General features: G+C 38.3%; 1 protein-coding gene across 2 annotated transcripts in view; it reads right to left on the bottom strand.

The window, feature by feature from the left end:
- The window catches only part of PDXDC1 (pyridoxal dependent decarboxylase domain containing 1), a 50,792-nt gene that overhangs the window by 30,675 nt on the left and 3,984 nt on the right, over positions 1-16,133 (bottom strand). For both annotated transcript variants that reach the window (XM_074965412.1, XM_074965411.1), the window contains exons 2-5: positions 8,344-8,417; positions 7,677-7,742; positions 6,088-6,171; positions 4,746-4,892 (exon numbers count right to left, since the gene is read on the bottom strand). In XM_074965412.1, the coding sequence (XP_074821513.1) occupies positions 4,746-4,892; positions 6,088-6,171; positions 7,677-7,742; positions 8,344-8,417 (371 nt within the window). The remainder of the gene's footprint in view (positions 1-4,745; positions 4,893-6,087; positions 6,172-7,676; positions 7,743-8,343; positions 8,418-16,133) is intronic.

The raw sequence follows: 16,133 nt of genomic DNA, 5'->3' as shown, positions 1-16,133 counted from the left end.
CAAACCAACAGAAACAGTTCCAGTTCAGTTACTGTGTGTAAATACTAAGCAGTTATAAAAGTGCTTTCCATCTCAGGCTATGTCTACATATAGGGAGATGTCTACCTATGTCTACACATAGGTAGATACACTGGAGAGTAGGGATAGGGGCCAGAGTGACCTAGACAAATTGGAGGACTGGGCCAAAAGAAATCTGATGAGGTTCAACAAGGACAAGTACAGAGTCCTGAACTTAGGAAGGAAGAATCCCATGTACTACTACAGGCGGGGACCAACTGGCTCAGCAGCAGTTCTACAGAAAAGGACCTGGGGATTACAGTGGACGAGAAGCTGGATATGAATCAGCAGTGTGCCCTTGTTGCCAAGAAGGCCAACGGCATATTGGGCTGTATTAGTAGGAGTACTGCCAGCAGATTGAGGGAAGTGATTATTTCCCTCTATTTGGCACTGGTGAGGCCACACCTGGAGTACTGCATCCAGTTTTGGTCCCCCAACTACAGAAGGGATGTGGACAAATTGGAGAGAGTCCAGCAGAGGGCAATGAAAATAATTAGGGGGCTGAGGCACACGACTTACGAGGAGAGGCTGAGGGAACTGGAGTAATTTAGTCTGCAGGGGAGGAGAGTGAGGGTGGATTTGATAGCAGCCTGAAGTGGGGTTCCAAAGAGGATGGAGCTAGGCTGTTCTCAGTGGTGGCAGCTGACAGAACAAGAAGCAATGGTCTCAAGTTGCAGAGGGGGAGGTCTAGGTTGGATATTAGGAAACACCATCTCACTAGGAGGGTGGTGAACCACTGGAATGGGTTACCCAGGGAGGTGGTGGAATCTCCATCCTTAGAGGTTTTTAAGGCCCAGCTTGACAAAGCTCTGGCTGGGATGATTTAGTTGGTGTTGGTCCTGCTTTGAGCAGGGGATTGGACTAGATGACCTCTTGAGGTCTCTTCCAACCCTAATATTCTATGATTCTACACTACCGCGGTAAGTCGACCTACGCTACGCAACTCCAGCTATGTGAGTAATGTATTAGGAGTCGATGTAACTTAGGTTGAGTTACCACGGGGTCTACACTGTGGGAGGTCAACGGGAGAAAATCTCCTGTCGACTTACCTTACTCTTCTCGTTGGGGTAGAGTACAGGGGTTGAATGGAGAGCGATCTGCAGTCGATTTGGCGAGTCTTTACTAGATCCGCTAAATCAACTGCTGGTGGATCGATCTCAGAGCATCGATCCCTGCCGTAATGTAGACCTACTCTCAGATCTCTATGAAGAAGAGGTACATCAGTATAATCATTGACAATATGGAACTGATACATAGAAAGGCTAAGTAATTAGCCCAAGACCAGAGTCAAAATTAGACCTCAGGAATTCCTTGCTTCCAGTCTTCTGCTTTGTCCCTGCTATATTACATTTATTGATTTAAATAGCATCTGAAACAAAAGTATCCAAGTGCTGTTATATGTTAGTATGTTCTGGCTCCTCATTAAATTAGAAGCTCTATTAAACCCCAGAAGATTAGAAATAAAACAAAGCCAAGATAGAAATCAGATGAAGGGCAGATCGTTAAGTCTAGTTTTATAAGGTTTTAATTTTATCTCCCCCATCCAGTCCAGGGGCACATCATTATATCACAGGAGTTTGTGTCTCCAGGAGAGAAAGATTATGAAAAAGAAGATTCAGTGGATCATGATTCTGACACAAATAATGGAAGTGACCTTTGGAGAGCTAAAGAGAGGGTAACGGAAAAAAGAAAAGAAAAAATGTATTTACTAAGGATAAGGGAGAGCATAGTAAACTATTTTGGCACACACCGAGATAAGTAACTATGAAGCCTACTTTACATTCTATTTCTATTTACAGTTACAACAAAGTAGATGAGGGGACTTGGGCAAGAAAACCACTCTTTAAAATCCTCAAAGTTTGCGAAGATATTTTCTCAGACTTAAATGCACTTAGTAAAGCCACCAGATCATAAAATGTAGATGGAAACATTTGCGGAACAGGAAAGATTTTTCACTTTTTAAAAATTCTATTATAAAAAAACCTCAACAAGTGGGTATGGCTCACATCTATAAGAATCATAAGAGTCAGTGAGGAAGATGCAACATGATGCAGTTTCAAAGCAGAATCCTGTAAAATCAGAGTGAAAGAGACTTTTTTTAAAACAGAGTTAAACGTGGACAGGATATTGCAAACTTTAGTATGAAGCCACTACCAAACAAATCCATAATACCCAACGTTACTCATGTCCTGCTTTAACACTCCTTGAAATACAAACAGACAGACTGCCATTTAGTGCAGTTTATTTAGTACACTGCCATGTCTACTACCTAGGAAGTTGGACTACTGGACTACAAATTTGTACTAGCAGTTAATTTGTTTTTCTCTCTCTGAATGAAGGATTTCAGCTTCAGCAGTGATATGCACACTAATGTTTAAAAGCCAAGAAGAGACAACGGTGGAATTAGTTCCAGTGTAAAGAAATATAGTCACCTAACTAAAATGAAGGGACAACAGGAGGAAGAGTAGTACAGGTCTGGATTTATTAAGTGACATGGAAGTTGGATTTTTGCTACATCATTGTGTCCAACATGTATGTCAATAGTCCTGAATAACTTAAAAGTCGCTCAGTCCATCCCTCAGCTTAAATTTTTAAATCCTGCAGCATCCAGCCTCACCATAAATTACCCAAATGACTCCTAATGAGTGACATTACATCATGCTTTATGGTAGCCATCAAAACTTTTTGGAGCTGAACTATAAGGTAAGCTAAACGTATTTTTAGAAACATTTTAAAAATTATTCATAGACTCTTTTGGATATACCATATAAATGCAGTTATAAAACAAAATATACCACTCATCTTACCCTACACACCTGTTCCAAGGTCCAGCAGGTATTCACGCTTGATGTGAAATCACTGCTGCAGTACATATTAGGTGTCAGAATGGGACCAACTGCTCCTCTAAAGACTGGGTATTAGGACCATCAATACATAAACTGTCAAACAGATGGATTTCTGCTTAACTCATCTACATCTCATCTTTGAGTCATGTAATCTAGCCTCATATCCATGTACAGTTTCAAAAACTTTTTAAGACACACAAGAGTTTACTAAATAGCTAAATACAGATATTCATTCATCTTATGTTCTACCAACTAGAGAATGCTGATTATATTGGCTCTACAGAAGATCCATTTGTCACTGTGTGCAGCTAAATCAAGCCCTCATTTATTATCTATAGATGGGGATAATTTGTAACTTTAACATCTCTATGGCTGGATCAGTTTTAGTTATTTCCTTTATCGCTTCATCAGTTAATTTAATGAGAAGCCCGTGCCTAATTCCTTCCTCCTACAGGAAGGCTCAAATGATTTGATATTGAGACATCTAATGGACAATATATCCTTTTCACATAAGACTAAGATTCCCATTAGAAGCCCCCAAAACCTAAAGAAATGTTGTGATATTAAAGTGAAACAGTTCCCGACTAAATTTGTTTTAAATTAAAGCTCCCTTCAGATTCTTGGTGTGTGCTCATATAAAAGCCCTGAGGATCATTAATTTCCCCTCCCCTTGCTAACTTGGCTTTTATTGTACTGAATATTTTAAAACTCCGTTTGCAGACACTCATAGCTAATCACACCTCTGCATAAATCTGCTTTGTTGTACCATTCATCTTTGTCAGCGCTCTAGACAATAATCCTATCAGGAAAGAGACCAGTTATCAGTTTGTCACTGACCATCCACTTCATACAGCATATAATAGCCATATACGACAATAACCAATGATTTCATGGCAGGGGACTGGCATACGCCATTCTCTTTCGAGCCAGTCAACATAATTTCCTGTCAAGGGTTCCACTGAACACCATGTGGTATCCCGATTACCCTTCTTGCTGTCTGCAAATTAACATCCTGTATTTTACATCATGTCCAAACCATGTTAGTCCAGGGTTAGTCATTCAACCCAGGTTTCAAGAACTGCAGTGATAGGGCATACCTCTAGATTATCATTAAATGAGATATCAGCGAAGCTTTGTCCCACTCAAAAGTTATTTCTTTACCAAATGGGAAATATTTCCCACATTAGCAGCTGCCAGATTTCCATTTTAATCTATAAATCAGCCAGCTCTGGCACCACATACATTAAAGCATATCTCAAGACTAAGGCACTTTGAGGAAGAATCTTACATGAAATTAAGCCATACAAGGAAATAACCTAGCTGTTGGATTAAGTTTCTTTGCAAATGAAGTATTTCTTGTACTTTTCTTTCCCCTTAACTCATGGATTTAAATTACAAGTTCAGGTAAACCTTCAGGAAATATACTCGCTACACTGAAAATTACTCAGCTGTTCTGTACGTAAAGACTAAATGAAATCTAAGGCAGAACCAATGAGAAGTTCACTGGAAGACCTCTTTTTAAAGCATTACAAAGCTCAACAGCATATATATGCTTATATAAATGGATATTCAACCATCTGTCTACCCACTATCGTACTTTGGCCCCTAACTCCATTGTAAATTCCTTATAAAAAAACCACTTTTATGACTGGTATATTACTGACAAGTTCTTGGCTTGAAAGAACAGTGTCCTGTAAACAAGTGTGCTGTATTTAAGACCTTTCAGTGTACCATTAATTTAAGGCATAAGCCTATCAAGATAACGAATCGTATTTCAGACTTTTTTTTAAAACCATTTTTACTACTTAACTGTACATAATAAATAAGCAATTCATGACCTACCTGAAGAGTCTGCAAAGCCACAGAGTGGTATCTGAAAGGATTCTAGTTGTAAGATTTCTCAGCCTTTCCCTGTTCAGCACTGAAATATAAGCTGCCAGACTATGTCCCAGTAAAGCCATGTGACCCTGTTCTCCAACATTCTGAAGTCTGCAAACCAGAAACATTGTATGAAAATAACTGTCAGTTTGATACATGTCATGCATATTATAATGGGTTTATGTTTTCTCCTTTTACTGGATATGCCCAGATTGTCATACAACTGGTTGAGATGCAATATTTTCTTCAAATATGTATCAGAATGAAGTATAAAAGAGCCATGTATACACTAGAAGAAAAGGTGAATTTAACATATTAATTAACATGTTAAAATCAGAGTAGACACGGCAGTTGTAGTTTAGACACCTTTTAGCTGCTTGAGATAAACCCTAAAAGGGAGTATAGGGTTTATCTCAACCCACTAACATACGAAAACTGTAACTAACATTTTATTGTAAAATGGTAGCATGCATTAAACATATGCCTCGGCCTGGTCTACACAAAAAGGAAGTCGACACTATGAAACTTCAAAGTTTAGACTATATCTTTCCTCATCATTATTAGTTACATAACATTTTTAATCTTCAAACTCTTTTGCAAATATTGATCTTCCACACTCCTGTCCAGGTACGGTGGCAAGCTAGCATCACTATTTTATGGAGAAATGGAAGGAGAGAGGTTAAATGTATTGCCCAAGGTTACAAATAAATCAGTGTCAGAACAAGGACTAGAATGCAGTAACTCCCATTCCCAGGCTCAGACTACCCCGCTTGAAATAAAAAATAAAAAATATCCATATGCAGAGATACTATGCAACTTGTAATTTACAAATATATTATATCTGATGCAACTACAAATCCTGAAGATAAGTCAAAAAATTAGGCTTCCTCAGAATGCAGGCAGCATAAGCAATGCTCATAAAGTTGAGGATAATTTAAAGAAATTGAGTTGTCAGCCAGGAATAATTGCCTGCTATACACAACTGCTTTTAATAATTCACTGCAGTAAAGAGTATGGCTATTTTGAGGAAAACATTAACACCAAGTAATGGATAGTTAGCAAATATTAGGTTAAAATTATGTATCAGGACTACTAAAAAAATTCTTATTAGGTATGTTCCACATTTTACTTTTTCTCCTAGTTCAGTGTATAATGTAACAAAGGTTTAGTTAAAACAGCTTACACTGTTGCAAATTTAAAATTAATAAAAAAAATTAAGTGTACAATTTGTGGCTTCAAAAATTATCACAGCAAATATAATTATCAAGTATAATCTTCCAAATAGAACAATGCAAATTAGCATTACCGGTAAGACTGTGATGACTCATCTTCCTCCTCTCCATGCATGAGGTTCTGTACTAATTGGAGAATGCTCACCATATCTTGCCCACTAGGGAAGGAAAAATGGTAAGTAGATGAGCAACTCTAGTGCCTCAGGATACAGATTCTAAAGGCCACTTATAACAGTTTTGCAACAACACACAAGGGTTTTGCTCTGTAGAATGTTGGGATGGTGGGGAAAAGGTGTCAGTGGAGCAGGATCATAATGGGAAGGCTGCTGTATCTAGGAGTCCAGATCCCCTTGACTTATGCATGGGGCATTTCAATAGGCCTAAGGAACTGGCCCACACAGAGGCTCCCTTGAAATCTGAGGATTTGGACTGACAAGCCTAACTAAGGAATCGTTCAGCCCTGGAGTGCTGGATTGTAGGTGAAGACCTTGCCAGTAGATGTCCAAACTCAGAGGATCCAATCACGAGCTCACAAAGTTGAGCACATCTCGCAGTAATATGATTATTTCTAAAATACACTGATTACTTACAAACATCTGTTCTAGTGAACAGAAAGTGTTTCTTGAAACCATTTCTGGAACTACGCTGCCTTACAACTGCTAGAAGTGCAAAAATAAAAGCCACCACACACCAACCCAACTTGAAATAGTATCAAATTAAAACCTATATTAATAAAATGAAAAATAATGAAAGTATGAAAGAGGTAGCAGTAACACTAATAAAAAGCATTCCCAACTTCTTACAAGTCTGTTCAACTTCATCGATTCATACCAGTTTCATTAACTTCCATGAAAGACAAGGTATTTTTTAAATGAAAACAAGTTGTGTGTTCACAATATTTTTCTGCTGTTAAACCCATGTTAAACTAGAATGGAAAATGAACTGCAGTCTTAGTTTGGGCTCATGAATGATCTTGCAGAAGAGAGATTATGACAATGCAAGCCTAAATCTTATTTTTCAGATGCAATAGTCAATTTTATGCACAAATCACAGCATGTAAACTTTCAGGTTGTTATGCTGAGTGACACATAGTTTTCTGTGAAGGCAAACCATATTCCTAAACATGGTGCTTTGTGCCTTTTTTCTGAGAATAACATTCTCAAGTATGAATTTCCTGTTTGAATGTGTCTCAAACTCATTGAATGCAATATTTCAGATTTAAAAGTAAATCTACATAAAAATTATGCTATATAATAAAGACATAAAACTCCATTAAATTATCTTCTCTAAGGCTTTACTAGAACTCAAGAAGAGCGCTATGTAGTTTGAAAGCTTGTCTCTTTCACCAACAGAAATTGGTCCAATGTAAGACATTACCTCACCTTATCTCTAATATCCTGGGATCAACACAACTACAACACTGCAAACAAGTAATTCTTCATTAGCTACCAGTGACACAAAATACTTCTCACAAAAGGGCAAGTAATTTTTTTGATCCATAAATAAAATATATCAATCATGGGCAAAGTCAGGGGACCAGATTTTGTGGCTGGACGGGTAAATTTTCATGATAGTATATATTATAAGTTCCTTGCAAAATTATTGCAAACACGTTTTATTTAAGAGTTTGTACACTGAATACGAAGAACACATTGTCACCTACCTCCCTTGGAGTGGTCCAGGAATATCCTTCCTTACATACTTCTTTTCATCTTCTTCCTCAATTTTTCTAATTTAAAAATACAAGAAAAAGAGTTACTTACATTTTGTTGCATAGCACCAAATTCCTAGTGCAGGTCGATGCTCAAAAATACATTGGCATGTTCACAAGTGACAAAAATTACTGAATACAGTTTGAATAGATCAACAAGACTAACATAAAATGTAATTAAGGATGGCCTTAAACAGCGTTGTTGATTTGACTTTCCTTTGATTAAGAAGAAAAAACTTGAAGACTGTGCTGTGTTAGGTTGGTGAAAACCTTTATCAGCAGATCGTGTGAGATGAAAGTAAAAGTTACTTGTGGAGCCATGATTCACATGCTAAGAGCACGTCAAAACCTTTAGAAAAAGTGTCCTGGTTGGATTTAGACTGAATGCTACAAAATATGTATTGGATTGGCCCCGCATATATTCATTAATCATAAACACCCTCAGTCAAGAAACATTCTTGATTTGAATATGGCAGAAAGTAAGTACAAATATCTGATAATGATAAGTCCTAGAATTAGTAGAAAAAAACCCCATTCACTTGCTTGAAGACACTGGCATCAATATCTACATGCTTAACATGTATCTGCTGTTCTTGCAGCCATTACTCTTTGTAGATACCTTTGATTGTCTTCTAGTATCTTCATGGCCTCATTAAGATTCTTTCCCATTTCTGCTAAGGTAGGGTCAACCATCTATTATTGGGGGGGAGAGGAAAAAAAAAAAAGATAATCCCAAATGCCACTCTTACGAACTACTCCAACAGTATAATTATTGCTTTTACCACTCAGAATAAGCTGTTACATAACAAATATCAAGTATTGCATCTTCAACTCAAAATATACTTAATTAATGAATATTTGTGCATTGAAGTAAAAAATTATACTGGATAGCAACATGGATTTTATTACAGATAGATCCAGAGCAAACCTCTACATTCAAACCTCTCTTTAACAAGCAAACCAAAACTCATTCCAAACACTCTTAAATTTGCAGGTTGTGTCTTTTGGGGTGGGGAGGAAGGAGTGGAGCAAGAGGAGGCAGTAGAGGGAGGAGGCTAGTTTGAAATCCAGATTGAAAAACTTCAGGAAAGTTAATGGTGTTCAAATTAGGCCCACTATATATAGTTTGGATCTGCAAATTCATCTCTGTGGTTGGTACCCTTCAGTCCCAACTCTAGCTATTATTCACAGTCATTCTATAGCCCCAGGAACCTCTCACAACTTCTATGAACCTGTGTAGGTAAAGTAAAAATAGAAGCCTCTGCAGGATCATATAATTTACACAAAAATGTCTATATGTAGAATTTATACAATATCCTGTTCAAAAATCCTGATAAGGGATATGCATCATAAAATTTCTGAAAAATCTGGGATAGAAACTCGAGTGACAAATTCAGCTTAGTTTCAGATACACAAGCTCTCACCCTCACCAAAAACTAATGATACAACAGTGAGGGGTTCAGAGCAACAGGAAGAAGGCATAGAGGAAACAGAGACACAACACTGGATATATGAACATCATTCCTAGCAGAAGGAAACTTTCCTCCTCTGAAGGCCCCAAATACTAAACGTTTTGGAAAGTGACCGAAAACCTGACTGTAGTGTTTTACTTCAATTTCAGTTAAAAAAATATATATATATATATACACACACACACACAGTATGCAATGTAATCTTATTCATATATTTAGACTGAGAAGTCTACTGAGAGGCCCTTAAACATGCTTAAGCTATCTATTATAGGGGAAGTCAAAAACAAGGGGCTAAACTTTAATATTAATTTTAACAATTGTAAAGAGAAAGGAAGTTTCAATTTAAGGCTGTCACTCTGTCCTTAAGTTCACACTATGGCTCAAAAGCCTTACAACACAAATCTGAAAGATTACAGTATCGTTCAATTTAGCCTGTTGTGCCTCTATACTACACTAATTTTTAAAACAGACTAGCAACCTTAACTCTATTTCCTTGCATTTTTAACATGATGTACCCTTAACCTGATTTATGTAGGAGATTTTCCCTCTAGTTGACAAAGACTAAGAACTTGTTACACCTTCGTCTGGTCCAACCAAGACTAGTAGTATTGCCAGAGTGGTCTCATCCTCCACCAGTTGTAATTATACTCTTCCTCCTACCAGGACAGGCAAATAGTCTTTAAAAAGCCTGCACTTGTTGCATGAATTAGCCTACAATGGATGTTTGTGGAAGGGCTTGTCACAGGGTGGAAAGATTCTTTAAGGATACATGTACCCTGCAACGGTGAGTGAACCTCCCAGCCTAAGCAAACAGACTTGCACTAGCATGCTAAAAATAGCTGTGTGGACGTTAAACCACCAGCAGAGACTTGGGCTAGCCAAACAAGCTCCACCAGTGCTGCAAAGTCCACACAGCTATATTTTAGTGCACCAGCACGAGCCCAACTAGCATAAATCAGTTTATCTGGGCTGGGAGGCTCGCTCCCAGCTGCAACGTAAACATAGCCCAAGTTCCTTAGGATTATAGTCCCTATCTGTGACTAACCAGTTGCCTCCTGTCTGATGAGATAAAAGGCCAACAAGCAGCTCAATTAAGGATGGGATTGGGGAAGCTCTTGCAGGAGACCCTGGCTCAGAAAAAGGTGCTGAAAGGGGGCTTCCTACACCAGCTAGCAGCAGCAGAAGCCCTCTTAGCCAGAGGCCCAAGGACTGGCCAGGTGGCAGGACCTGTTCTGATTGATGCTGATTGAAACTGTATTTCTTTTTTAACCATATATGCATCCCTGGGAAAAGGGGAGGAAACACTGATTCTGGTGGAAACTTCACTGAAGCAGCCAGCCAGCCGAATTACATGAGCTGGGAAACTGAGGCAGAGACAGGTTTTGATGCCAAGCTTGGGGAGATCCTGTTATAGGGGCTCTCTCCTTTCCTCTGCAGACCAAACTTATCAACCCCCATCCCCACCTCCCCTAAATAGGCAAAAGCTGCATCATCTAAAAACTGAGACATAGTCCACCTTCACAAAATTGGTCCTGAGCCCAAAGCCTCCACCACTGCAGTAGTTTAGCCTTCAACATTTTTGTCCACTGTTTTTTAACTAGAGATATTAAAAAAAAAAAACCCAACCAACAACAAACACCTTGTACTAATAGTACTGGAGGGATATACTGATTCTTACTGTTTTGCTAAAGTAACTGAGAAACAGTCCTCCCAATGGCTTGTATATGCCTGCTGTCAGCACTAATACTGACACACTTGGGTAGGGAAAGACAACAGAATGCAGGCACGTTTATTACTGCAAAAGATGGATGGAATATTAATTTGTACGTATTGTATGCCATTTCCATCTCAAGGACTAACTCAGAAAAAATCTGGTTTACAGTTATCTCATTTTAAAGACTACTTTTATGACAATATTTAGAGATGTATTTAACCCATGTAAGTGGAGGGGAGGAGTGATAATGGTGGAGTGGGTAGAAGACTCCACACCTATAAAAATAAAATGAAAGTTCCAAAAATTTTATCATGGAAATAGCAACTGACACACAATTATAGGTTGATATTCGGAGTGTTGATTTGTAGTCAAGTTTTTAAGATAACATTAATGGAAGGGAATATGAGAGTCACCAGAGAGAAACAAAAATTGAATCCAGTTATGCTATTTATATTTACTAATAAAATCTCCATGCAGCTCCACTGATGTTTTCATAATATTCTTTGCACCAAATCCAAAAACTTTTGCAGCGATCTTGCACACTTAAATAAAATAACCTCCAAATTCATAAGTGAATATTTATACAGAGTAATTGACTGAAGAATATTATTGATTATAGTATCCTATATATTGGAGTCTTGAAAGCCTGAGTGGCATTCTCAAAACATTAAAAATACCTCGCTGGAAGGAAATAATTTGTATTAAACAACACTAGAAATCTTTTTCTGGCATTGCATGCAAAATACTTGAACAGATCTGTCCTGAATGGTGACATTTGTGGAATGATCTGTAACAGCCATCCTGATACTGAGCTATAAACAAACAAAACAGCTCACAATTTCTCTGTTGCAATTATGTGTTAAGTAAAAACGTACCAATGTTTACCTTTCCACCCACACACAAACACATTGTCTTTTTTCCCCCTATAGCTATCATATGTGCAAGCCTTTTCCAGTACAACTAGTAGATTATCTAGCCAGTGAAGTCTTATGTTTGCTCCAGCTATTTTTCTGTCATCATGAAATAAAGAAGTTATTCTAAGTTACATGAGATGTCATAAAATCCAAAAAGCCTTTGATTTTTGAAGTGGACTTCATTGTGAACTAAATCCCTGATTGCTTATTTTGATTGCTAACTGGATAAGAAATATTTATTTTCTGAACTTTTCAAAGTATATTTAACGTACATGATTTTAACAATACAAAACTTAGATTAAAAATTAAAGAAAGTTAGTAAATTATGATTCAGAAAAATTAAGCAGAATTCCATACCAGTGACACTGAAACCACATCCAGTGATGACATTCCTTATCCCCATTCTCCAACATGGGCGAGTGTGTGCTCTAACAGAGAATAGGACCGGAAGTAAGCCCAGCATGGGCTCTTTTCTTTAGTCTGACCTACAGGCTTCATCCAAAGCCCACTGAAGTCAGTCTCTTTCTACTAATTTCATGTATGACTTTGCGCAAGACACTTCCATTTCTCAGTTTCCCCATCTAGAAAATGGGTATAATAATATTTATCTTACAGGGATCTTAATTACTGTTTGTAAAGTGCTTCAGGGGTCTCTGATGGAAGGGAAAGTTATCCTATACAATCAAATGGAACCAGACTGCTGGCGTGTAAAACTAAAAAGGTTGTAGATAATTTTTTAAACTAAGGGCTGGCAGAAGTGTTGACAGGTGCGGAGGAGCACACGGTTTGAGCGCAGCCATCCCTCAGGGATCAATTTATTAAAAGGGGGAACTCTATATCCTTGTGAAGGAGTTAGGAAAGAAGTTGATAAAGTACAGGTAGGAGCTAGTAATGAACAGCCAAATGTAAAAGAGTCCCATATAACTATAACATGAACACACATTGACAAAATGTATAAGTGCTCATATACAAATGCTAGAAGTCTATAGTGCCTGGCATTAAATGAGGATATTTACATAATAGGCATCCCAGAAGCTTGGTGAAATGAGGATAAATGGGATGTGGTAATACCAGAGAACAAAATATACAGGAATGAACAGAGTAGACCATTGCTCAATGTGCAGCGGCAGTCAACAAAGCTAACAGAATGCTAGGAACCAACAGGAAAGGGATAGACAATAAGACAGTAAATATCGTAATGCCACTATAGAAATCAATGGTAAGCCCACATCTTGAATATGCATACAGTTCTGTTTGAGCCATCTCAAAAAAGATATAGTAGAATTGGAAAAGGTGCAGAGAAGGGCAACAAAAATGGTTAGGGGTAGTGAACAGCTTCCATACGAGGAGAGATTAAAAAAAGACTGGGACTATTCAGCTTGGAAAAGAGACAGCTACGGAGGGTTATGACAGATGTCTATAAAATCATGACTGATGTGGCCAGAGCAAACAGGGAAGTGTTATTTACTCCTCCACATAACCCAAGAAATAGGAGTCACCCAATAAAATGGTTTTAAACCTGTTGCCTACTAAACAGCTGCCTGTGAAACTCGTTGCCAGGAGAGGTTGTGAATGCCAGAAATATAATAGGGTTAAAAAAAAATTAGTTAAGTTCATGGAGGATAGGTCAATCAATAGCTACTAGCCAAGATGGTCAGGAACACAACACCGTGCTCTGGATGTCCCTAACCCTCCGACTGCCAGAAGCTGGGACTGGACAACAGGGGGTGGATCACTTGATTGCCTGTTCTGTTCATTCCCTCTGAAGCCCCTGGCATTGGCCACTGTTGGAAGACAGGATACTGGGCAAGATGGACCAGTATGGCTGTTCCTGTCACAAAAACATGGAGTGCACATAGACATAGATGCTGATCTCATTCTGTCTCATCATGGCTATTAGGGGGAACTCAGAATGGGATTCCCCTTTCAGATCACACTACCTGAAAATCCTATTATTTTCAGCCCAAATTCCTTACCCTTGAATCAGAGGCATTTTACTCTGATCATACTAGGTCTCTGCCCCTCTAGTTGTTTGGGTTATAACAAACAGCACTGAAGCTTGAAAGCATACAACTCATCAACTACCATTTCTCTCATCAGGGATTTGGACAGTTTGGAGCCTCCCTCCTCCAGTCCACCAAAATGCAGAAAATTCATAGCCTATTTCGCCTTTTATCATTTGTTTCCTTGAAATCATAATCATCCCATTCTCTGCTTCAATAATCCAATTTTTGTTTATGTCTGCATTTCCAGCAAAGACATCCTGCTTTGGCCTTCCTTTAAGGCTTTGCACTGTGTCCAGCTGTGTAGCTAGTGCCTCGGACCCTTGGCTACAGCTGAAGTGTGAGAGATCTTATTTTCTGATTGGGATGAGACTGAAGCTTCGTGAAAAACACTCTCTCATTTTTGTTCACTTTTTTCATTTTACATTCCTAGTACAGTTTTAGACAGGCATCAGAAGTTCACCTAGAACTGCTCAACAACTCATAAAAACATCTCTATTCATAAAGGAATAGTTTGTAAGAACAAGTTGTAGTATTGTAAATGCTTCCAAAAAAACCCCATTCATCATAATTAGTGACACATGCAGTGTATTTGTATTTATTTTAATTAAATAATGTTATTTTCTCTTCAGAAATGCCTTGTTTGCAAATTGTTGCTCTCTGTTTTATCATCAATGATAAATGATGCTTTGTTCATAACACTGATCTGTTTCCCAGCTAAAGTCATATTATCCTGAAGGTTTATTCACAAGACCAGTGGTTCTCTAACTTTTGTACTGGTGACCCCTTTCACATAGTAAGCCTCTGAGCGTGACCCCCCACCCCCTTATAAATTAAAAACAATTTTGTATATATTTAACACCATTATAAATGCTGGAGGCAAAGCGGGGTTTAGGATGGAGGCTGACAGCTCGCGACATCCCATGTAATAACCTCACAACCCCCTGAGTGGTCCCAACCCCCAGTTTGAGAACCCCTGCACTAGACCAAGTCAAGTTTGCCACCAAAGCAGGTACATGAAAAATAGCTTGCAGGGAAGGGGGGGGGGGCGGGGGGAGACATCCAATCTAATCTACCCCACAATTAGAGCTCATTCAGACCATTTTTTGCTTTTACTTATATGTGTATTTTGGTTTTTTTGGTCCCTATCATTTTCCTACCCACAGGTCTGTGATCACAAGTTTTCAGCAAAAGTTACCAGGATATTGTAGTGATAACAGCAACAACACATGAGTCAAAAGTCACAGGATGGACATGGAACCAAAATACATTTTCCATGTTTAGGGAAACAACGAGCAATTCTAAACACAGACATTGCCATATATTTACAGACTACTGAGCCACCTACTCTGAAGCTACAAAGGAAGGCGAAAATCCCACAAAAGGCACCTGGCCACTTGTGTACCAGTCATGACTGAAGTTTTAGCAAGGTGAATTTTGAGGAAAGTGTTGGAAAAATCAACGTACAAGTGAAAAAAAAAAAGTTACAAATTTGTGTTAGACTATTTTTAAACCCACTGCAGGTTTCCAAGTTTAACCCCAACTTCTTGTGAGATTCCAAACAGCAAATCTTTCAAAAATGTGTCATATGATAGAGCAAGAGAATCCCCCACAGTTTTCTTGGGAATTAAAGCTCACCCCAAAAGTCCATTTGTCTGGTTCTGTACGCTGTGCCTGAGGCTCTGCTCTGCATTAACCTCACATGCAGCACCAGGGTACAATTTCTGCAGTTCTTAAAGTTTGTTCATCTGGCCTCTGAGGTTCATTTGTGTTTGTACAGTGCCCTGCACAAACAAGACCTGGGCCTATAAGCACTACCATATTATATATGTGAGTGATGGTCAAATAATGGAATACTTTCTGGTGAAAATTTACAGTAAAAATGTGTCTTTTTCATCAAAAAATTTTGAAGTTTTTTAAATCCGCTCTAATATGTTTTTAACAACTATTTACCATTACATTTAAAGAAAGCACATACAACTTGTTCATCCACCATTTTCTGACTTCTCTACCTATCTGGCCACTGGGAAGTTTTCCAAGATGGGCAGCAAGTTTTAAGTCTGGAAAAGCAAGATTTTATCACGTAAAAGAGTGCAGGGCTTTCACCATGCAAAAAACCCAAGGTATGCAAAATAAGGAGGAGTCTGGAGTATGACTCTCCATAGCTATCTAATTTTTTTACATATATAATGGAAAGATTTCAGAAGGGTTTGGGAATAGTCTTGTGCTTATAATTAAGCACAAGCTTAATTCTTTATAGGATCTGAGCATTACTCTCCTAAGCCTCATCTATTCTGAAAAAAAAC

The sequence above is a fragment of the Natator depressus genome, chromosome 10, assembly GCF_965152275.1.
Source record: "Natator depressus isolate rNatDep1 chromosome 10, rNatDep2.hap1, whole genome shotgun sequence".
Classification (NCBI taxonomy): Eukaryota; Metazoa; Chordata; order Testudines; family Cheloniidae; genus Natator; species Natator depressus.
This window is presented reverse-complemented; position numbering and strand designations above follow the sequence as displayed.